Source organism: Peromyscus leucopus, chromosome 3 (assembly GCF_004664715.2).
Source record: "Peromyscus leucopus breed LL Stock chromosome 3, UCI_PerLeu_2.1, whole genome shotgun sequence".
NCBI classification, from domain to species: Eukaryota; Metazoa; Chordata; class Mammalia; order Rodentia; family Cricetidae; genus Peromyscus; species Peromyscus leucopus.
The window spans coordinates 120,517,514-120,542,467 of record NC_051065.1 but is presented as its reverse complement, the minus strand read 5'-3'; the positions used below and the strand labels follow the sequence as shown (position 1 = coordinate 120,542,467).

Sequence of the window (24,954 nt, the reverse complement as noted above, 5' to 3'; positions counted from 1 at the left end):
GGTAATTTGGTCATTGTAGAACGCTTGAATTGAACATTAAAATCAAATCCAGGTAGATGCTAGATGTGGAACAAGGATGACCGGACTGCTAATCACATCACCAGTGAGGCTACCTGGAAAACGGGACCCCAAGAAAGACACGGAGAAATGGATGAGATCTACATGAACAGCCTGGACATGAGTGGGAGCAATGAAGGGTGAAGGTTGAGGGAAAGAGAGCGGGAGATCCTAGCTGGATCAAGAAAAGAGAGGGAGAACAAGGAATAGGAGACCATGGTAAATGAAGACCACATGAGAAAAGGAAGAAACAAAGTGCTAGAGAGGCCCACAGAAATCCACAAAGATATCCCCACAAAAGACTGCTGGCAATGGGCGAGAGACAGCTGGGACTGACCTACTCTAGTGATGGGATGGCCAAACACCCTAATAGTTGTGCCATAAACCCCATCCAAGGACTGAGGAATCTGGATGCAGACATCCACGGCTAGGCCCCTGGTGGAGCGCTGGGAGTCTAATAAGTGAGAAAGAGGAGGGTTTATATGAGCGAGAATTGTTGAAACCAAGGTTGGATAAAGCACAGGGACAAATAACCAAATGAATGGAAACACATGAACTATGAACCAAAGGCTGAGGGGCCCCCAACTGGATCAGACCCTCTGAATAGGTGAGACAGTTGGTTGGCTTGATCTGTTTGGGAGGCATCTAGGCAGTGGTACCAGGTCCTGGGCTCATTGCATGAGTTAGCTGTTTGAAACCTGGGACTTATGCAGGGACGCTTGGCTCAATCTGGGAGGATGGGACTGGACCTGCCTAGACTGAGTCTATCAGGTCGATCCCAGTCCTTGGGGGAGACCTTGATCTGGAGGAGTTGAGAATGGGAAGTGGGCTGGGGGGAAGGGGAGGGGGGCAGGAAGGGAGAGAACAAGGGAATCTGTGGCTATTATATAGAACTGAACAGTATTGTAAAATAAATAAAAAAAAATTGAAGATGTAGAAAAAAAATCAAATCAAATCAAATCCAGTCTCTAGTTGAAATTCAACCATGATTTGATGATGGGAATTGTATCCCAACACATCTTTTCTTCCCCCATTGCAAATTTGTGATGTGCCTGATGATCTTGAACCATTTCTCAGCCTTGTAAAGTTTATGTTGATATACTAAAACTCTTTAATCAGAAACACTAAAGTCCTGATGTTAGTGTGTGCCAGTTTGTACTGTGTAAATACTTACCATTGTTAACTACAAACTCACACATACCAGGAGGAATTAGGACAAAATGTACAATAACTTATCATGATATAGCACTTCTCTCCACTCACAGAAATAGCTTTAAAATATTAAATAGTGAAATATTCAAAAGTACTTCAGATATAGTGAATTTTGTATACTCCTGAGCCTTTTATCTTAATAACACTCACTGTTTCTATACCAAAATATTAAAACTTTGGTTATATTAAACAGCTAGCTTGCAAAGTTCCTAAAAATACACTCAGCTATAGAAGATTCAGTAACATAGCAAAATATTTCAATTGTTTTCTACTGGAGATGGATAAACATGGAAAGAGTGTGGAAGTTGGGGGTCAGTGTCAAATGTTCCATGGAACTCTAACAGAATCTCAGTGGCCCTGTTATGCTACAAGCAATTATCACTATATCAGCAATGTACAACCTCAGAGACGGTATCAGCATCATTTGGAGAGTGTATGGTGAGTTTAAACATTGGTGAAGACAGTTTGTTGATTTCTTGTCAACTTTACCTAAGGCACAATGCATACTTATTTATTTATTTAATATATTTATGCATATTTTATAATACTAGAGATTATTCTATGACATTATTTATGTTAGGCAAATACTCAACACTGACATATACAGCAGGTCTTTTCACTTTTTTTTTTTTAAGATTTATTTATTTATTATGTATATAGAGAAGGGAGCCAGATCTCATTACAGATGGTTGTGAGCCACCATGTGGTTGCTGGGAATTGAACTCAGGACCTCTGGAAGAGCAGTCGGTGCTCTTAACCTCTGAGCCATCTCTTCAGCCTGGTCTTTTCACTTTTTATTTTAATATAAGATCTCACCAAATTACTCACTGTGACCTTGAACTTGGGATGTTAAATGTTTCTCAGAATGAGAATATATTTGAGAAATGTGGCCTGGATCTAATCAGAGATCATCAAAATGAAAAAAAGTCATCATTTTGGAATCAGAGATTAGGGAGCAAGGAGAACACTATTGCTCAGAGAATTATTCAGAGTGAATGTACATTTGACTTTGACTATGAATAGTTGGATTTGGAGAAATCCAAAGAAGAGATGGATCTGAAGGAGAAAGAGGAAAAGACGTGAGAACTTTCAAGGGGGCCCAGTCTTACATAAATGAAGGAAACAAGATATAGAAGATGGGAGGCAGAGCTCATGACATAAGTGGAACTGAATTAAATGGAGGAGTTCCAGTATTTGTTGAAGGAAATTGCATTTGAATGCTTGATTAGAGAGTTTGAATTTCATAGGAAATGAGATGTGAGGCAATCCTGACATAGAGTAATGGCAAAATAAGTTGTATTTTATGAAGATCTGTCTGCACAGCAATCAGTGTCAAAAATATTTCTTGGGAAGAATAGAGGAAACCCTGAAATATAGAGAACTCCCTGGTAGCTACTTCAGAATTCCCAGAAGAGGTAATCAGGTACTAACAGGACTGATTACACTGGGGCAAGAAAGGAATATATGAATACAACCTAAGATGAAATACAGGCTGCTGTTATTGATCTTGGTTATACCTAAGAACCCCCATTGCTGAAGACAGGAAGATCATGGTGTTTACCTGGAAGCTTCAGTCCTACTGGCTAGATTTCATAGTTCTAGAACATAATATGCTACTACTTGGGGATAAAAAATAACAGTCCTACTCAGCAGAGAACCCTGCCAGCTACAGTAATAACATGTCTTGTATAACATAACTTTGTGTAATATGGTGCAATAGGGGTATAAGTGGTATGGAAGCAACAAACCATTTTCTAACTGCATTTGAAACTTACTCTGCAAGATAGAAATAAATCTGTGATTGGGCATTTCGGAGTCTGTAGGGAGATCATAATCTTATCATTCTTATAAATTGATAAAGTTTTAAATTGCCTTCTAAGTTATCTTTATACACATAGATCAGTAACTCTCCCAATCCTTATTAGAGAAGCTTCTTTTTGCAGTAGGAGGTGATTAATACAGAGAGCAACACCTGGTAAATATTCAGAGAATATGATACCATGGAGTGCTCAGCTCTAAAAAGCATAGCTACATCACACTCTTATCCCTAAGGTCAAAATCATCATGCAGGAAGGAGAAGGCAAAAAGACTGTAGAAACAATAGGCAGTGGGCATCTGCAGTGATACTGTACTTGCCAGACAAAACAGTTACACTGCAAATGCGAACTCACAGAGAAGAGTCTACATGTACAAGACCTGTACAAGATCAAGCCAGCCCAATCTCAACAAAGATATAGAGGAGGGGGCTCACAGTATTTGACCACTTGCTAAGGTGCCTTTGGCAAATGGTGGCTGCTGGGGAATGAGTAGTCAGTTTTCTTTAGCATATAGCCCCTGAGAAGCTGCCTATGCTCCAGTAGACAGTGCTTTACCTGTACAGACTTTATAGACTCAGTGAGTTTTAAAAAAGAACACATGAAATAAGAAGAAATAGTGGGGAAGAAATTGAAAGGGGTGGGGGAGAATGGGTAGATGTGCTCAAAATGCATTATATGCATGTATGAAATTCTCAAAAAATAAACATTTGCTTCAAATTCTGAAAAAAGATAAAGTACAGCCTGAAGGTTGTAAATATTCTGAAAATTATGGTACAACACTTACAGGTATCTGTATCTGCTACTCTCAAATACTAATGTGACATTGGCTATATTTTAAATGTGACCCTTCTTAAACCAACCCAAGGTATAGGTCCTTGTATAGGTCCTCTATAAGACCAGCAAAGACTATAGACTGCCCCCAGCTTATGATTTAAAATAAATAAAATAAAAACAGCCCAGTGCCAACTATTGTACTATGATTAAATTATTTATGTTAAAATGTGGATTAGAATAATATCTACTAAAATTATTAAAGGTGTTTGAGAATGTTAGATTACTTCTAAGTAGTCTTGTGGCTAAATTTGATAGGTCAATCATTTACATATTTATTTAAAAGTAAAAGTATATGTTGGATAACATGTACTATACTATAAAAAGATATGTCATAAAATTGAGACTGACAATATTTTAATTACATAGTTTATGGAATAGAAACAGCATGTATAAATAAGTTAATTCTAAGCATTGTGAAGTTCACTGAATACAATGAAAGAGCCTAAATTTAATTGGTCTCCAGTTGGAATAAATGAGGGCTATTTGGGTTTGGTTCTAAAGGAAGGTACATGAATATGAGAGATCCAAGATGGGTTTAATGGAAGCAGCTAGTACAGAAAGATCTGAAGAGTATTCCAGATAATTGAATATCAATTACAAAGACTCAGCATGGGAAAAGTCTTGATCTTTTTTGAACATGATATAAATATTCTATTATACAAGGTTGGGCTCAGTTTATTGTGTATACAAAAGAATGATCAAGTATGTATTAAGATGGAAGTATTATGCAAAAGAAAAATTGGTCAGTGATCTTTTGGACAAGCTAAAATTTTTATTTTTAGTATTGAGAAAGTTATAATCAAGGGAAGAAAAACTTGCCACTGCTAATTTGAATAACACCAATGTGATGTTTAAGTGGTAGTATAGCTATTTATAAATACCATTAAAATAAAAGTATTATATGATGTTATTAATTGTATAAAATGCACAGTATCCTGAGGTTAATTTCTAGTACTACAAAGCAACAACAGAAACAGTTGTGTTAATAATGCCCATCCTCCTGTAGTTCCAGCACTGGTTAGCAGGAAGCAGGAGGATCATTTATTAAAGTTCATTCTTGGCTACACAGTGAGTCTGAGTTCAACATGGAAGACATTATATACAGTCTAAAAGAGTTAAATAATGAGAAAAAGAAGGGAGTAGGAATAGAAGAAAAAAAAGTGGAGGAGGGGAGAAGGCAGGAAGAAGAGAAGGAGGAAAAACAGAGAAGAGGGGAGAGTACTTGACCTTCTATTTCAAACATATTATACTTACAACATTCTCTGTCATACTCACATGTGCTAATGAATCACATTATCTATGGCGTGTCAGCTGATACACCAGACATTCTCTTTCAATGCTGACAAAACACAAATGCCTTTCCTACATCACCACTAGACTCGAGAAACCATTTCATTCAGGGTTTAGGAATCAATTACTTGGAAAGAAGGTTTGATAATCTAACAACCATCTTTGTCAGAGACCATTGCATAAAAATAGTATTTTCAGCATTCTCCTTCAGGCCATCTCTACCAGAAATTTCAAAGATGTCACTTGGCTTAGAGGTATTGCCCAATGTTTTGTTCCTAAAGGTGCTATTATGCTAACAATAAATCTGAGCAGACCATAGGCAGAGTGTGGATTGTGATATACTCAATATTCATCACTCTTGGACCACAGGAATATCCATTATATGCTTCTGGGATCCTTGAGTAAAACAAGTTTATTACACCTGCCAATTTCCATGGATTTGCTGTGTGATACATAGCCTTCTATGAAGAAATCTTGATCACAGTGAACATTTCCATTCTTGTGGCTTTTCATTGCAGGTAGTTCATTTACTCAGGCTCTCAATTTAATAAAAGGCTCATTTGAAACAGAGTAAAGTCCAAGATATCATAAATACTTCCCAATGAATTTTCCCAGAGGTTGCTAACTGTATTTAGGATTTATATTTTCTATGGAATTCTTTTAGGCTAACTCATTTATAAAAAAAAAATGTAAGCTAGATGAAAATGTTGATGACATTAGAAATTTTATTTATTGGTATCAGTCCTAAAATAATTTAATTAAAAATCAACTGCTTTGGCAGAAAATTTAAAAATAAATACATTTTTATGTAAACAGCAGCAGAAAGAAATCTTGTAATTTTAAGACTGAAGTTATTTCTCAACAGTAATTGATACAGTTGCGAACAGCATCACATTTAGCCTTGAGGACATAATAGAAACCTCACAATGCTAGAGCAGACTTTCATTCTATTCAGCCACTAAGTTTGACTGTCTCTACACTCGAGTCCTTGAGTTACTCAGTCTGTTACTGTAATCTCAGACTCAAAAGCCAATACTTCCTTAGGTCTGACCAGATATGTGCTCAGTTGAGAGAGGGGTGGGGAAAGAGAGAGAATGGGTGCATATGTGAGCATACACATGCATGGAAGATAGAGGTCAACCTCAATGGCCTTTCTTCAGGCACTGTCTAAGTTCTTCAAGGGAGGGGATGTGGCTCTCTCCACTTCCTCTACATTGGGATTACAAAGCATCATAAATGGCTTTTAAAAAATGATTCAGGGAATCAAACGTATATCTTCACACTTTCAACGAAAGCAGCCTTACAGAACAAGCAATCTTACTAGCCCTCAGGTTGCATTTACAGGATTCATACAAAAATACTCAACACAGAACAAAGCAAACAAATACAAATGACATACAAATGAACTATTCATTTTTTTAAGATTTATTTATGCATTATGTATACAATGTTCTGTCTGCATGTATTCCTGCTCAGCAGAAGAGAGCGCCAGATCTCATTATAGATGGTTGTGAGCCACCATGTGGTTGCTGGGAATTGAACTCAGGACCTCTGGAACCTCTAAGCCATCTCTCCAGACCCAACCCAACAATTCTTGATTATGAGCAAAGTGAACCTTTTTTGTTTTGTTTTGAGACAGGGTTTGTCTGTGTAGCTTTGTGCCTTTCCTAGAACTTACTTTGTAGCCTAGGCTGGCCTTGAACTCACAGAGATCCACCTGGCTCTGCCTCCCGAGTGCTGGGATTAAATACGTTTGCCACCAGGCCCAAGTGAACTTTTTAAATTGCAATGCAAACAATATAATTTTGTTAAAATAATAAAATTGACATACAAAACTTTCTGCAGAAATACTTAAGGTATGTCTTAGTGATAGGATTTCTGTTGTTATGTTGAAACATCATCACCAAAAGCAATTAGAGCTGGAAATGCTTTATTTTTCTTACTGTTCCATATCACAGTTCATCATAAAGGCAGTCAGGATAGGAATTCAAACAGGATAGGAATCTGGAGGCAGAAGCTGATGCAGAGGCCCCATGGAGGAGTGCTGTTTACTGTCCTGCACCCTTCAGCTTGCTGAGCCTACCTTTGCATCTGTATAGCATCCAGGATCATCAAACCAGGAATGGCAACATCCATATCAAGGGCTAAGCCCTCCTACATCAATCACTAATTTAAAATTGCCCTATATACCTACCTACAGCCCTTTGTTATGGAGGCAACTTTTTAAGGTGACTCTTGCTTGTGTCAAGATGACATAAAACTGGCCATCACAGAAACTGTGAATCCTCAGTGCCAGCATAACTATGTTCCCTTTAGTTTGTGCTTATTTTTATTACATTGGAAACTCAGATTTTTTTAATACTATCACTAAGGACTGCAGCACTTCCCTCAAACTCTGAATTTAAAACTTGCTATTCTTGCCAGGCTCTGGTGGTTCAAGCCTTTAATCCCAGCACAGATATCTGTGACTTCGATGCCAGCCTGGTCTACAGAGTGAGTTCCAGGACAGCCAGGGCTACACAGAGAAACCTTTTCCCCAAAAAACAAAATAACATAAAACAAAACAAAACAAACCCAAAAAACTTGCTATCCCCCATCCAGGATAACTTACAACAGCTATATATGGTTGTTCAAATAATTATCACTTTTACCTTATGATCATCCAATTTGCTCCATTAATAGTATTTAATATTTTAAATGCCAAATTTAAAAGTTTTAGCTGTAATTTGAAAATTGTTGCAAATTTCTGCAGTTTTACCTAGAAACAGAGCATGTTACTCAGCTTTCTATTGCTTTCATAAACACCTAAATGTATCAACAAGTAAAGAGGCAACATTTATTTTAGCCCACATGTTCAAAGACTTCATTCTAGGATCAAATGGCCCCATTGTCTTATTGTGAGATAATAAATGAGAGCCCAGGACAGAGTAAAACTTATCATCTCATGACTAGGGAATGAAATTGTGAAAGAGGAAGAATGTGGGATTCTATGGAGAATTCAAGGTGGTGCCCTTCTAAATCCCTGCTGACTAATGTTCAAATGTCCTAGAAAGTGCTTTGCAGGTGACCAAAGGAGACAGGTAAACTCCTACCCAGCTACAAACTCTTCAACTACAATAGTATCATGTCTGCAAGATGTGCTAGTTGCAATAGTGGCACAAAGTTTGGGGAATAACCAAGAAATATCTGGCTGGATTTAAGGTTATTCCATCAAATGGATCCCATCCCCAACACTACTTAGGTGGGCAAGAACACCTAAGACTAGCTAGGCCAGGGACCTAAGTGAACACTCAATACTACTATTCTGCAATAAAATATCTCCTAATAATGTTATACTATACTTATCTATTAGTGCCTTGATCAGCCATTATTAGAGAAGCTTCTTCCTGCAGTGAGTAGGAAGAAGTAGAGAGACCCACAGGTAGACAATGTGCAGAAAGTTAAAAACCTTGAAACCCTCAATCTTAAATAGGATATCTCCACCAAACCTCTCCCCTTGGGAATCGTGAAACCCTGTGGAAGGAGAAGCTGAAAGATTGAAGAGACAGCAGGGGTGGGGAACATCAAGGAAACAAGGCCTTTGAATTACAGAAGAGCCATTCCCCATAGAGACTGAGAAAACCTGCATAGGGTCTGGAAGTTCTGCACCTGATGGAGTCCCAGCACTCCGAGGGCAAGTGTATACAAGCTCCCATCCCTAACAAAGGAGCTGATTGATGTCTCCTTACAAATGAAAAATTAGGTTTCTCCTGCTGAATCTCACTGGGTATATAAACCACTTCTTCTTCTTCTTTTTTATTTTACAATATTATTCAGTTCTACATAACAGTCACAGATTCCCTTGTTCTCCCCCTTCCTGCCCTCCTCCGCTTCCCCCCAACCCACCTCCCATTCCCACCACCTCCAGATCAAGGCCTCCCCCGAGGACTGAGATCAACCTGGTAGACTCAGTCCAGGCAGGTCCAGTCCCCTCCTCCCAGATTGAGCTAAGCGTCCCTGTATAAATCCCAGGTTTCAAACAGCTAACTCATGCAATCAGCCCAAAACCTGGTACCACTGCCTAGATGCCTCCAAAACAGATCAAGCCAATCAACTGTCTCACCTATTCAGAGGGCCTGATCCAGTTGGGGGCCCCTCAGCCTTTGTTTCATAGTTCATGTGTTTCCATTCGTTTGGCTATTTGTCCCTGTGCTTTATCCAACCTTGGTTTCAACAATTCTAGCTCATATAAACCCTCCTCTTTCTCGCTAATTAGACTCCCGGCGCTCCACCCGCGCCCTAGCCATGGATGTCTGCATCCAGATTCCTCAGTCTTTGGATGGGGTTTCTGGTACAACTATTAGGGTCAGGCACCATACATGGAAGTAGATGGCAAACTCACTGGCAGGGCTCCCCCCCACTTTTTTTAAAGAAAACTTTACAGGTTCTTTGTGTACATATTTTGACTCTGATTTTTTGTTTTCATGAGATTTCTGTGTATGAAAACATGTGTGTGTTTCTGAATCTACTTGTGTTTTTCCTTTGACTATTTTTCTTTGCTTGTTTGTTTTGCCCTATTCTGCTTTTATTTTGCTCTTAATCATTGTTATTGTTTTAGATGTCTGTTTGTATTATAATGAGAAAGAGAAAGGGTGTGCATTTAGGTGGGTAGAAAAGTAGGACATTCTGGGAGGCATTGAGGTATAATCAAAATATAATGTATGAAAAAAAAATCTATTGCCTTCTTCTAGGTCAGATTCCCTGTGACCTGAGTGACTCTTACTAGGTCCAAATTCTTCAAGGTTTACCATCTCCCAGTGGCACTGCAATGGAGACCAAGCTACCTTAACCCCATGCACCTTAGAAGATAATTAAGGTGTGTTGCTGGAGGGCTTCTCTCCAGGTTCCCCAAGCCCCGCAGTCCCACAATCCACTTGTAAAATAATCACTCAGACACTTATATCACTTATAAACTGTATGGCCGTGGCAGGCTTCTTGCTAACTGTTCTTTTATCTTATATTAACCCATTTTTATAAATCTATACCTTGCCACGTGGCTGGTGGCTTACCGGCGTCTCTACATGCTCTTCTCCTCGCGGTGGCTGCAGTCTCTCTCCCCCTTCTTCCTGTTTCCCCAATTCTCCTCTCTCTTTGTCCCGCCTATACTTCCTGCCTGGTCACTGGTCATCAGTGTTTTATTTACATAGAGTGATATCCACAGCAAAGGTGTTGTGATATTTTGTTTGTGCTCTAACAAAGCTTTTTTTGAGACCAGAAAAGCTGAGCAGCCAGCCACTTAAAGACTTCTTACCTCTAGGAAACTTAAGATTGAAAAAGCTGAGCTCCTGTCTCCAACCCTGCCTTATCACTTCCTTTCTCCACCCAGCCATATCACTTCTTTCTTCCTCCCAAGTACTGGGATCAAAAGCATGAGATCCCAAATGCTGGGATTAAAGGTTGTGCTACCACTGCCTGGCATCTAGTGGCTAGCTCCACACTCTGATCTCCAGGCAAGCTTTATTTGTTAGGACACAAACAAAATATCACATTTCCCCTTTTTTTTATCTAAAATAAAAAAGAATGTTAGAAGTGTTGGGAAGATACCATGGCTGGGTACCAGACCATGGGAGATGAGGTCCAGAGGTGATGGGAGTAGTTAGGGAGTCTGTGGAGGTGAAGGATGAGAGAAGGTCACTTATCTTCTCTGTCTGTGGTACCCCTTACCCCTACACTCTGAGAGCATAGTAGTGATGACTTGGCAGAGAGAGGAAGTGATAAGGCGGGGTGGAGACTGGAGCTCAGCCCTTTCATCTAAGGATTCCTAGAGGTAAGAAGTCTTTCTAGTGGCTGCTGCTCTGCTTCTCTCATCTTTCAGCTTTCACCCTGATATCTGACTTTGGGGTTTTACCATTAAGACTCATTAAGATTCTGGCTACAAAATGTGGATTATATGACATTCTACATAGTGACTTTAATGAAATGAAATATTTAATACATTTTGAGCTTTTTTTCTCACTATAGAAGATGCAGCATATAATTATACTCACCAAGTTTAGGCTTCCTATACACATGCTACTCTAGCAACAATAGAATCTGTTTATAGTTTTATGTTTCTACCTTATACTCATATAGAGTCATCCCAGTCACACTGTTTAGTATTAATATATTAAAAAAGTGTGAGAAAGAGGAGGAGACAAGGCAGAGACAAAGGTAGAAGAAATAGAGACAAAAACTGGAAGAGAAGAAAAAGAGGAAGAAGGAGAGGGAAAGGGAAAAGTGGGAAGGTGGAGAAGAGAGAAGAAGAGGAGAATTTGAATAAGAATCAAGAATAATTATGCCCATCTCAAGATTCTCAACTTAATTACATCTCCAAAACGTATTTTTGCATCTTATATAATACTCGCAATTTCCAAACAACAAGCAAGGATATTTATTTGGGGGACATTTTTAACCACCCCACAACCATTAACTAAGTAACTTAAATGTCTTTAGTCAACAATTGTGTTCTTAATTAATGGATCTCTGTGTTTTCCCAATATTAAAAAAACATTAAATCAAGACAAATACATTTTTAAGTGATCATACTCTGAGAAATGTCTTAGGATCAGTGATGTCTGGTTAAACATATTAGGAGTCACTACAAAGATCCAAGATCCAGAATCCTCCATCAAGGTATGAGGGAAAAGTTATGAAGTTCATTAAATAAAAGAAAATACAAAAGTGACCAATCACAAAAAAATTATGTTTTATATTGGAATATAAGATGATTAAAATATACACATTTTAATGGATTATAACAGTGAAAGTAGAAAGGGAAACACAGGCAACTGTGAAAGACCTGCCTGACTTTAAGAATGAATACAAGGAGAGGGAGAAATGAAAGAGAGCATATATTAAAGAAACAGAAATCCTTCATCAGCCAGTTCTCTAATCTAATGTAGTTCCCACATGGAGTGAACACCGTGAAATCCCAAACGAAACAAACAGATTTAAATCAATGTTCTCTTGTGTAAAACAATATCACCATCTTTACCTCTGGGGTGATGCTTAGCTGAGATTACCATATTTAAATGGCTATGGCTTAAAAGGAATAGATTCAATCTGTTCTTTACTGATGAAGATGTGCACCAAGGACATGATTATTTCTCCCTTAGGATAAGGCAAAAGGACATGTTGAATTACAACTAAATTGTATAAATAGAAGTTAATAGAAGAGACAGAGTATTTCTCATATTTGATGTGTTCTGAGAACAATGGTTTTATTTTAATTTAGCACAAAAGGTCTTTTAAAGAGCCTATGCTAATTCAATAGACACATTTAAAGGGCAAAATGTTAATGCATAATTTTGACAGGAAGCTTAAACTTAAAGTAGGCATAGAGTTCTTCGAACGTGGGTAATTTGGGGCACCTAAATGGCTTTTCTGTCTTCTTTTAATCTATTACATGAAAGAACATATTGTTATTTAACTTCTGTCTGTTTTTCAGAGTAGATGTGACATAAACCAAAACAATGTGATCACTTTGAATAAATATGACTGTGGTGCTCTGAGATGTTGGATTTGCTAATGATGGGAATACTTTTGTAAGGTTTCTAATTCTTTTGCACATATTTTAGTATTCTCACGGCATTTTATATTTTGAGATTTCTAGTAGACATTTTTGTCATTATGGCATTTTTGAATAAGAAATTATTATATTTATTCTTGCATCTTCCTCATGTTGTTATTGAATTGTTACAAATTTGTAAGACATAGATAGTAGTTGTCATTACACAAGTAGAGGGAATCAGAGTCAGTGTGAAGATGGTCAAGGGGCTTCTCTGATAGCCATGTGACCTAGTCAGTTCTGAAGCTTTTGCACAATGTAGGTAACTAAGCTTGGCAATTAAAACTAGAACTCCATGCAGGGGTGTGTTGGAGAGATGCTTCAGTAGTTAGTGCTTGCTACTCTTGTGGAGAACCTGAGTTCCATCCCCCACATCCAAGTGGTGACTTATAGTTGTACTACAGTTCCAGAGTATATGACATCTTCTTTTAGGTTTCATAGGCACCAGGAAGGCAATACACTCACACACATAAAATAAAAATAAATGCATCTTAAACAAAAACAAAAAGACTAACTGCACTGAATAGGTTGTTGCTAGCCATTTACTATTTACAGCAAATACTACAACTATTTACAGCCAGTATTATAGCCTCTATTATTCCAGGTCCTATTAAGTTCAACCTTATAGCTCTTTATGAAGAGTTGAAGATAATTAGCCTTAAGTCTAGGCTGATTTATAATTTGTAATCATGGGAAGAATGCCAGGGAATTGACTTTATCTGGACTCTAAGGCCTGGTATCATGAGTCTCTGTTTTTGAGATTTTATTTTGAAGTCCAGGGAAGCCACCATGTGAAAAACTCTGATTCCCAAGCAGCTGAAAGACCGTGAGGATCAAAGGCAAGCCAGCATAGCTATCTCAGCAGAGCTTGTCCTGGAATAATTATGTCTCAGGTGAGTCTAGCTCTCCACAGATACAGTGCATCAGAATAAAACCCAAAGCATAGGCCAGTGAAACATACCCTAAACCTTATCCCACAGAACCATTATGCCAATATATGGCTATTTGATATAGCTGGTGATTTAAAACTTTTGATTTAAGGGTTTTTTTTAACAAGGGAAATTAATTAATAAACAGATATGACAACCCTTAGATTGAGTGGAAGAACATATCTGTCCCCCTTTGGTTATTGAATAAGGATTAAAAAAAAGAACTCCAAGGTTTTTTTCCAGTTTTGCAAGAGCACTTTACATCACCTTTGACTACACTTTACCTTAGCATACCATTTCTCTAATAATTGCCATAAATTAGAGAGAAAATATAAATTTCATTTTATATACAATAAGACTTCACTGTAAATAAAATATAAATGGATTTATAAATGATAAATCACTAATCACACTTTACCAAATTCATATTTGAAAATTCGTAAATTTAATAATGATGTGTCATAAGAGTTATTATATATATAATTTTAAGGATTAAACTTTCTATTTGAAGTAAAGGTTACTCTCACAACTTTACCACTTGGTCATTCAAGTAACACATGGCTTGTGCATTTTCAAAGTTGTTTCATCTCAAGGAAGATATACAGTACTAATATATTTATCAATCTAAACTCATAATAATAGAACACTTTACCTGCACAAGAGTTTATGAGTGGCAGCAGAATTACCAGTTTCCATAGCAACCTCATCTCCACGTTCTAAGGTCAAAAATTTCTCCCATGCAATCAGCAGGAAAGAAGATTGTATCTTCTAGTCAGTATGTTAGCAATTTGTCTGAAGGAAACAAAATGGACAAACATGACTATTGTATATGTATCCATTAAGCATTGACTAAACTTATTAAAAATATATTGTAAAAAGAAATCAACATAAATGACTATATATTTTAATACTCATATTTTGCTGAGCCTCACACATTTCAGTTCACATTTTCATAATTTCAGTTTACATATTAACTATATGTCATCAATTGCTACGAAACTTTTAATATATGTCATCATCTGCTATGAAACTTCTTATAGTTTTAATTAATAGGAATAGTACTCAATTCAATGCATAACATGTGGATTGAATTTTCCATTAATTGAATTTTCTGTCTGTGGTTTTTATATGTATAACAAAGGTTTCATAGAAATCACACATTTTCTAAGTGTCCTATTCAAATTATTGAGAACATACTCATTATGAACCATTACATTTCTTTATGTTACTACAATGAAAGCCAATATTATTTCAAATTTCTGTAAGAAATCAACTGCCTGTGGCATTAACTTGCAGATAGTAGATGTGCTTTCCCCAAGGGGTTACACCATAATTGTTTCTAATTTATTTTGACATTTTAGCTATTCCATGACAAATGAGACCAAGAGAAGGTGCTAGCTTGCCCTTTACTTCATGAAAGAAATCTAATAATAGGTTTATAAACACTGATAACTAATAAAAAATAGAATAACCTTAGGATAAACTCACCTGGGTCATTTTGATGGAACTATTAGACAGCAAATGAAATTTTTAGGGTAGTAGAACTATATTCAAGCTCAAATAACTTTTTAAAGTATTTGGATATTTATATATATAAAACTAATAAATAATAAAATTTGAAAATTTCCAGATGTTTTAAATTTTAAAAGGCTTTCACTTCTTTCTGCATCTATTTATTCCAGAAAATAAATATCAATCAGTCAATGAAGTATAAATAAATATAAGCATAAATACTTATGAAAAACAGTGATTATATTATATTCTATAAAAATAAAACTTAAATGTTCTCAAGACTTAAAGAAGAGATGAAAATCACAGACAGAAACACGGAGTGCTCAGGTCAGAAAACAACACTGAGTTGAGGATGCTGATGATGACCTCACAATGGGATTTCCATTTCCTTTCCCATTACATATTTGAAGTGTCACTTCTTAAATGTAAGCGAAATCATATAATGCATTCATTCACTTGTTCACTTATTTATATTCTCTGTAAGACATTATGTATTTACTTGTGAGCAATGAATCTAAAATCTTGGTTAGAGAGACATTTGATAAAATAGGGAAACAAACAAACAAACAAAACTTGGTAAAAATTCAGCAAAAGCAAATGAAAAACAAATACCAAACAGAAATATAAACAAAATCATAAAGAACCTTCTGCACACAAGGTCAATAACCTGTAAGTGACTTGTAATGTTGCAGGGGAGAGCATATGTCTAATGGGTAGATATGTTAGGAGTTAAATGAAAGAGCACACTCCAAACTTGGCTGAGTTTGCAATGACATGCCCAGTACCTAGCACAATGTTCAAAAGAACAACTGTAGCCGGGCGGTGGTGGCGCACGCCTTTAATCCCAGCACTCGGGAGGCAGAGGCAGGTGGATCTCTGTGAGTTCGAGGCCAGCCTGGGCTACCAAGTGAGTCCCAGGAAAGGCGCAAAGCTACACAGAGAAACCCTGTCTCAAAAAAACCAAAAAAAAAAAAAAAAAAAAGAACAACTGTAGAAGATAGAGGACTAAATGCTCAAATATGTGAGACCTGTAGGTTTTCCTTCGGAGTGTTTGGTCAAGAAAATGTAAATCTCTACTATCCAAATAAATAAATAAATAAATAAAATAAAACAATGGGTAGAATAAATGCTATGATTATATAAATGAATTAAATTCTGCTTTTATAGCCCCCTAAGTGATGATTTCTTTTTATCTTCAGTAGCAGTTTTGAAGATAAAGAAAAATTTACCTTTATATGAACCTTGTTCCTCAAGCTATTTTTCCATACCCACTAGAATACTGACAACCAACTTTTTTCTTTTTTATAAAACAAGAATTTCACCATATTCTGACAGTATTTTAAAACTTTGAATTATTCTCTATCACACTTACAAATTCCCTGGAATAATATTCACAATCATATAAATTTGGAATCTTCTCCTTCTAGCTGATTTATTTATAAAACACTCCCATGACAATAATCTGTTCCCTAATCACTATGAATACACCATCTATTAACTGTAAAGATATTGTTTGATTTGCATAGAATTTCCTCCCACACTCTACAAACTCCTTAAAATCTGCACCGCAGTAGCATAACCATATTTCTCTGTTTTCTCTGTACAATATGTATGTACTCAAATGTCATGACAGAATTATTAATAGTACTTCTTTCTCCCAAAAGTCACAGTTTACAAGATAAATTATATGATCCACTTATTTCGTGGATATTCATTATTTCCTTACCAGACTCTCTCGTCCTCGTCTCATGATTAAAGCTCTGTGGGTGTCTCCAGAGAAGCACAGCTCCTCATACAGCCCCCGTTTATAGAGTTGTAGCAGTATTGCCTCTGCCTCTTAGCTCCAGGAATCCATTTCCTTTGCTCCAGTATTTTTTTAAAGGAAAATACATATTCCTTAATGCTGAAACCAGTAACAGTGAAAGCCAAAGACTAATAATTCTACTATTAATACTTAAATCTCTTGATCTGATATAAAGTGCTATCTTGTAGGTATTACCATGACACAATCTGAAGTTATAGCTAAAAGCTCACAGTTCCCAATTTAGGAATTTTTGCTAATCCTCTGCAATGTTTGTTTCCCTTCTTATTCTCGAAGTCTGGTAGCTAACTATCAGAACCCCACCTCCAAATGGGTTGCAACCTCAAACAGATCCTTCTTTCCTCAACTGTCAACTCATTTCAATATATAAGGCTTGCATGGTGCCAGCAGAATCTAAATCTTCCTGTTTATTAGTCATGCATGTTGTCTCCCATTCTTCCACTGTCCTGTTCTCTTTGTCCTGAGCATGATCTTGCACTTGCCCTTTCTTTCATTTGCTGCTGTGAGAAACAAATTTGCCTCTTATGCTTCCAATATTGTAGAGATTTGCCCTTCCATCCAAACAAACTACAATACTATCTGAAGTCAGAGGATGTTGAAACAGCCAACTGTGCGGCCCTTATGGAAATCTAAAAACGCCTGAGTGACTAAAATAAATATTTTGCCAAATCTTGTTTGTTATATATGGTGTCTATTGCTATTGCATCTCACTAGTATATTTACTCTTCATCGTCAAAGTATAGCAATTTTCCACACAGTTTCTAGAGATAACTGCTCTGATGTTTAGCAATGTGCTTAACAAAGGACCCACGATATAGTCAGATTTTTCATGTTTTACCTTAAAGGTAAGCACTACAGAATCTACTTCCTCACAATGGTTCATAAGTGAGTTAGAGAGAAAGCACAGTTATGGGAGAGGAAGTGCTAGGTATATATTTGGCAGTAGAACAACTTAGCAGCTGGTAAAAAAGGCTACATTGGAAATCAGGCAGTTAGATCCAATAACCATCTTGCTTAACTGTGGAACATTGGTACTTAATTTATAGCCATGGACTCCAAATTTCCTTCTTTGAAAACTGAAGAGTTTGACATACAAATGACCTTAAAATTTTTGTATTTCTTCTAGAGTTGCTTGATTCATATTCAGTGTATAATTTCATAGCAAACATGCTGTCCTTTCCCATCTGATTGATTATCAGCATAGGCTAATGAGGGTAAAGCGCAAAAGACATTTTATTTGCTATTGCTGTGGAAAGCCTAAATATTTATGCATTTTTTTGCCTTTTATAAGAGTTAAGTTTATGAAAGTTAAGATTGCTCAAGGATCAGGAGAATGTTCTGGCTCAATAGAAAATATCTAGCTAACAAAAGTTTGGTATTAATTTGCTGATAGAAACTAGGGTAGAAATATTCACTGTATAAAATGTATGCTGGTCAGTGATCTGAAAGGTAATCACATGTTTCTAGGACCTTGCGATTACTTAAGGCTAAAGGGATGAAGAAAGAATGATTACAAAACAAACTTAACTTAAAATAACTTCTACAGTGTTAAGAAGTTTTATAAATGTGTCACCAGCATCCTATTTCAGGTGTGGGTTATAGGCCATGCAATCTTTTAAATGGTATTTTGGATCAAAGAAGTAGGTGCCTCAGTTCATAACCTAACTGTTAAGGTTATTGTTCTATTATTACTAGATGAACTTGTGGCCCCTAGACTGCATGTCTTCACTTTTTCTCTCATGAAATTTATCAGTGTCAGCTTTTCAATGTTTCAAACACTTTAAGAAAAGACTATGTTTAGGTCTACAATTCCTTTCCTTTAAAAAAAATCTGACAGTTCTAATATATATGTAATTTTGGAGGCAAACCCTGTCTCAAAACACTATATTGGACCTTTTTTATTACACTTAATATGAATATTTATGACTTTCTGATAAAACAAAAATATTGGTCAATGATGGAATTTTGTACACCAGGCATACATATGGTACTATATATACATATATACAGTGAAAAGGCTTGGGTTCATATTTGTGCATATGTACGTGTAAATACATATTTATACTATATTACCTTCCTGAATGTTATTAATGATTCTCAATGTGACATTATCTAGAATCACTGAAGGGACAAACCTCTAGGCATGCTTATGAGGAAGTAAAGATTACATTATTTGAGGTGGGAGGGTCCATCCTCAATATTAATGGTACTGATGATTCGGGGGCTTGATGCCTTGGACTCCATCAAAAGGGATAAGTTAGCAAAGAATCAGAATTTTTCTTTGCTATTTGAGCCATTGACACAGTGTGGGGATGTGATGTGATCACCTGACTGAAGAACCCTTAATATACGAACCAAAATAAAACTTTCCATCCTTAAGTTACTTTTCTCTGGTATTTTGCAATAGCAGCATGTAAATTACCTAATGTTCATTAGGCTAGGCATTAACACAGGTCAACAACTGGTAGCCTGTTGAACAAATTAAACCCTATGCCTGCTTTTGTAAGTAAACTTTCACTTGAACCCACTGTGCCTATTTATGTATTCGTGGACTATGCCAGCAGTGGCAGAATGGAATAGAAGTCCATATGGCCTGCAGAGCTAACAGTATTTACTGTCTGACCTTTTATGGCTTTGAAGCTTGAGGAAATTTCTTTGCAGATGTCTGGACTAACTCACATTAAACTCTATAACACCTTTAGCAGGGAAGAGTTCACTCAGTACAAAGATTATAGAACTGCACTTACCTAACTCTATATAGACAATCTCAATGAAAATACCACATGCCAAGTAAGAATAAACTCTGAGTTCTGCATGTTCAGCATCTCCAGACTCTGAATTCCACCTTTATGTGACCTCTTCTAAGCATAAATTCTAGATCTGCCTTCTGATCTCAAAAGTTATATGAGTAAATAACTAAGAAATTATTCTTGTGGCAAAGGGGTCATACCTTTTATGGCAAATTTTACCTACCTCAGACAATCTTAAAAAGCTTCTTTAGGTGTTTTAGGATAATCACTTTTTCTTGTTTTTTAGAAGGGATAAACTATCTACCCTTTGGTTCTAAAATCCCATAATAAGTCCCTATATTCCCTGTGAACCAGGAATAAATAAGAACATCAAATATTGACTCTACATAAGGATTTAGAAAATTATGTGATATTGTCACCATCATTAAATTTTGGTATACCCATCAGGCATGGGAGATAATGAGACTCATCATAACTACAGAGACAGTATCATTCTTTATCTTTCACAAGAGGGTTTTTCTAGCTTTAGTTTTATCAGAAAACTAGGGATATTTGGTTGTCTAAGATGCCAGGCTGGATGTGTATGTACATAACTTGAAATCATCTTTTATATGGAGCTCATATACTACTGTTGTCAGTTCTTCCTTACTGTATTTATCAAGCTACAGTGAATGCCACTGATAATCTAGAATGCTGCATTTTATGATGGACAAACATTGGGGAGATAAAAGAGATTGTTCAACTCTTTTAATATAATGCTCTTTAATTACTGTAGGTAGATTTAGATAACATCAACTTGAGTGACAAAGAATTATGTTATTTAATGTATATGAAAATATTTATGTCAACTGAACATTATATCTTTCTCTTAACTCAGTTGCATTATCTAAAATGTTTTTGTCACATTGGCAGTAGAAAAAAAAAAGGAATGCCCACTAAATGGGTTTAGTTATTGCTCTCCCTAACTTTAAAGCAATACAATGGCCAAAGCAGGGTTGTTTCTTCAAAACATTATCCAACTTGTCACTCTAAACATGACTCATTTGTGACCTTTGGGTTAGTCAATAAACCATTGTTGTGAAAGCATGGCCACAAACGGACTTTATTCTTTCTTTATCTATAGAAACATTGATATTAATGAATTTCCTAGCAAAGATTAAGATCCATTCTCAACTGGTATGTTCATCATCAGAACAAATGTGCTCAGTGCTAATTGCTCTTTTGTCTTTAATTGACTAGTTAATTAACTGCATCAGATAAATTAAAAAATCCCCATTTCACTTTCTTCAGGTGGCTCAAGTGTTTTTTATCGGTGTAATAAACATTTATGGTCAGTAGATAGAAGATTCTCATTTTTACAACAACCTTTAAACTTAGTATTCATAGAGTTATTTATTGCCAACATAAATCAAAGATAAATTTAAGTGAAATATTTATGACTTGAAAAATTTTGGTTTTGGCTTGGAAACCCTACCTGATAAGTCAGGCCAAATACCAAGATAAATTATACAATAATGTTCTTTGTTTTCAGAATATAAGCTATCATTTATGATAATTGTTATGCTAAGTTCTCAAAAATGGGCAAATATAATAGATGATAGATTAGTAGATAGATATAAAACAACACATTTAATATGATCATATAGTATCATTTCCTTTTGCAAAGGTATGACTGCATGCTAAGTTGTTAACAGTATAAAACAAATCATCCACTTTTTTACTTTATATTTGTTTTTCAATTTTCCATTATTTTTTGTTGTTTCTGAACTCGTGTTGTAGCACAAGGTGGCATTGAACTCATAATCTCCCTGCTCCAGCTTTCCAAATGACATACCAATTCCTAGTTCATTTTGTCTGGTTTCAAATCAGAGAAACAAAGCAAAGTACTAACTCAGCCATCAGTACAGTTTCCCTCAGAAACTCAGAGTAGTTCCTGGAGGCCATGGATTCTTGCTGAAGGAGGCCAATGTGAAGAAATCGGCATTGAGACTACAGAAAATCTATTCTTCCACTGAATTTTAAACCTAAAGGCACTTCAGTATATACATGACAAAGTCAGACATTTTACTTGCTTAGCTGAAGAAACAGAAGCCCGGAGGATACCAATTGTTTCCACATTTCAGTTCAGGATTGAGAATAAGCCCCAGGCCTTGAAGTCACAAGAGTTCTCCCCAACTTTGTACCTCTTGAGATCTGTGACAATGGATATATCTGCTAAGGCCTGATACAGATTCTGTGTGTGCCTATATTTCCATCTACTAATAGAGGTACATCCTTCTCATAAAAATGTTTTTGGTATTCATATCATCCAGGATAGGAGAATAAAGGTGAGTGATACAGCTGTAATTTGGAGGTTGTAACATTCCTACTTCATTCTTAAAAAGGGTAATAAGAAACACAAGCAACTCTAACCTTACTACATGCAACATGAATCTTAAATGGTCTTATAATAAAAAACCCACAGCCAGATATTGGGGTGAAAGCTGAAAGATCAGAGAAGCAGAGCAAGCCAGCCACTAATTCTTACCTCTATAAATCCTCAGTCTAAAGAGTACAAGTTCCTGTTTCTTTATGCCTTATATACCTTTTTCTGTCCAGACATCACTTCCTGGGATTAAAGACGTGTGTGCTTCCCAGAACTGGGATTAAATGTGTGTGATACCACTGTCTGGCCTCTATGTCTAATCTAGTGGCTGGCTCTGTCCTCTGATCCCCAGGCAAGTTTACTAGGGTACACAATATATCACTAAAACTACATATAGTCAAGAACAAAGCTTGGCATAGTCCTAGTGCTATCATAGATGGAGGACAGTGTAGATTTTATTTATATGGTTTATTTACTAGGCTGCATTGTTTTGTTTTGTGTTTTGTGTTTGCAGGATGGATTACTTGGTAGGAGTGGGCAGATCTTATAGGACAAGGTTGCCCAATATCAGATGAATGAGCACAGAATGAAGAAAGAATCAAAGCAGATCCCAATTTAGTCTGATAATGTTTTTAATCTTCTAAAAAGAAGTGCTTCCTAAGAATAGTAGCTCATTTAATTTTGTACAGATAGAACAACAAACTATGATAATTTTGGTCCTCAATAATGGGCTAAATAGTAAAATGTATAAGCAAATTACTAATGCTAAAGAGAAATTCGATTCTTGTGTGTGTGTATAAATTTCCTTTCAGAATTTGGGGGTCATTAGTACTCCATTTCCATTACTATGGCATTTAGCACAAAATACAGAAATTCAAGGCCATCCTTTGCTACATAGCAAGTTCAAGGCCAGCTGGGGCTAATGAGACCTTATCTCACGAAGCAAAACAGAAACAACCAGCACAAGCAATCAAAGAAAAATGATAGTGTTCAGATAATATCAATTGACAAAACAGATGAGAAGAAAAATTAATCCATGACAAGAGGATATGAATCCCTCTAGTAAAGGTGAGTTTGGACAGGCTTCTAGTGATATGCTCAGTTGCATTCAATATTTGATGAAATTTTTGATTGACAGAAAAAGAGAAATAGTGAATATTATAAAAAAATCAGAAATATCTACTTTGAAAAGAATGGTAGAGATGTACATATATTCAGGCATAATATGTGAATTCATCTAAATGAGGAAGCAGATGTTTTTCTTTTAGTTTTATTGCTTCTTCATTAATTCCAATTACAAAATAGACAAGAATGTTTTTAATAAGATTCTATTAAAAGATGTATGGGTAAAAAACACTTAATTTCTTTGGGTAAAAGTGTAAATAGAGCTATGTTGGGAATAATATTAAGGAAAATAAATATCTTCACTTTTTATATATTTAAGAAAATAAAAAGACTGTGAGATAATTGTGTTTCCTGCTTTTCTATAATTTTCAAAGTAAAATTAAAACAAAGCAGATCTGTAGAGGCTATAACTATAAATAAATCTAGATGGTATTTAGGTGAAGTATTAGTAAATCTTGTGATTGGACTTAAGAAACTGTCATATTTGAACTCATTTAGAGTCCAAATAGGTTGAAGATTAGTGGTTTATTTCAACACCAATTTTATAAAAGATCAATACCCAAAATTGACACAGAGTGTTAGGCTTGCATTCAGTGTTTGGGTGCCTTTTGACATAACCAAATGCCTACTAATGAAATCACGGTGGCCAAAACAAGGTAAGTAAGACTACTATTTTCATCTCTGCTTTTGTGGTCAGGTATGGGGTTTGTATTCTCTTTTGAACATATGCTTTAAAACTTTGACAAATTGAAACAATCTCTTGGGAGGTAGAGCCAGGATGATGAAGTGGCTGGAAGCCATGAGTTATGAGGGTCAGTGGAAAGAAATGAGTATGTTTAGCCTGGGGAAGTGAGGATTTAGCAGGCAGAGGAGAGCCATCTTCAAATATTTGAAGTGCTGTCTTGTGGAAGAAGGATTAAACTTATTATTTGTGTCTCGGGAGAGCAGAACTGAGACCAAAGGGTGGACACTTCAGAGCAGCAAATCTGAGCTTAATAGCAGCCTTGAGCATTTTAACAAGTAGGATGTTTAGCCAGTGGTCAAGTGAACTGGCTGTGAAACCTAGACATTCCTGGACACACACACACTTAGTAGCTCTCAGATTTTAGAGAAAAAATAAGACTATGTGTTTGGGTGTTATGATAAATATAATGGGAAGAGGAACATCTACTCAAAGGATTTAAAAAAAGATCAAGTGAGTATATACATATGAATGTAGAAAGGAAGAGTTCTATCTGTGAAATACCCAGATACGTTGTCATATTAATGACAAGGAGTATATAAGGTATAGCCAGCTGTCACCCTTTCTAGGTGTTGTTTGAGAGTCTTCTTAACCCAGTAGAAATTTAAACTAGATGACCCCGTTAGTCTTTCCAAATAAGGAGCTTTTTATGTTTATATAAAAGCAGCATGCTGAAAATCTTCTGACCGGGGCTCATTAACTACTATTTGAAGAGTTATATTCATCAAAATATGTTTAAAATTTAGAAAATCTCACATAAAAGTGAATATAGTAACTTCAATTTAAATATTTCACAATTCAGTATCACTGGGTCCAAATATGCATAGTGTTAGAAAACGTACCACAATCATCAATTGCTTGGTCTAAACCGGGTGTTTAACTAGACTCAGACAACAAATAAACAAACAATCAAG

At 36.1% G+C, this 24,954-nt stretch overlaps 1 protein-coding gene across 1 annotated transcript in view; it reads right to left on the bottom strand.

Annotated features, from left to right (window-relative positions):
* Cntn6 (contactin 6) overlaps positions 1-24,954 on the bottom strand; it is a 354,660-nt gene that overhangs the window by 282,029 nt on the left and 47,677 nt on the right. Inside the window, 1 exon segment of the mRNA XM_028886665.2 lies at positions 14,377-14,516. Within this exon segment, the coding sequence (XP_028742498.1) occupies positions 14,377-14,431 (55 nt within the window). The 5' untranslated portion in view covers positions 14,432-14,516.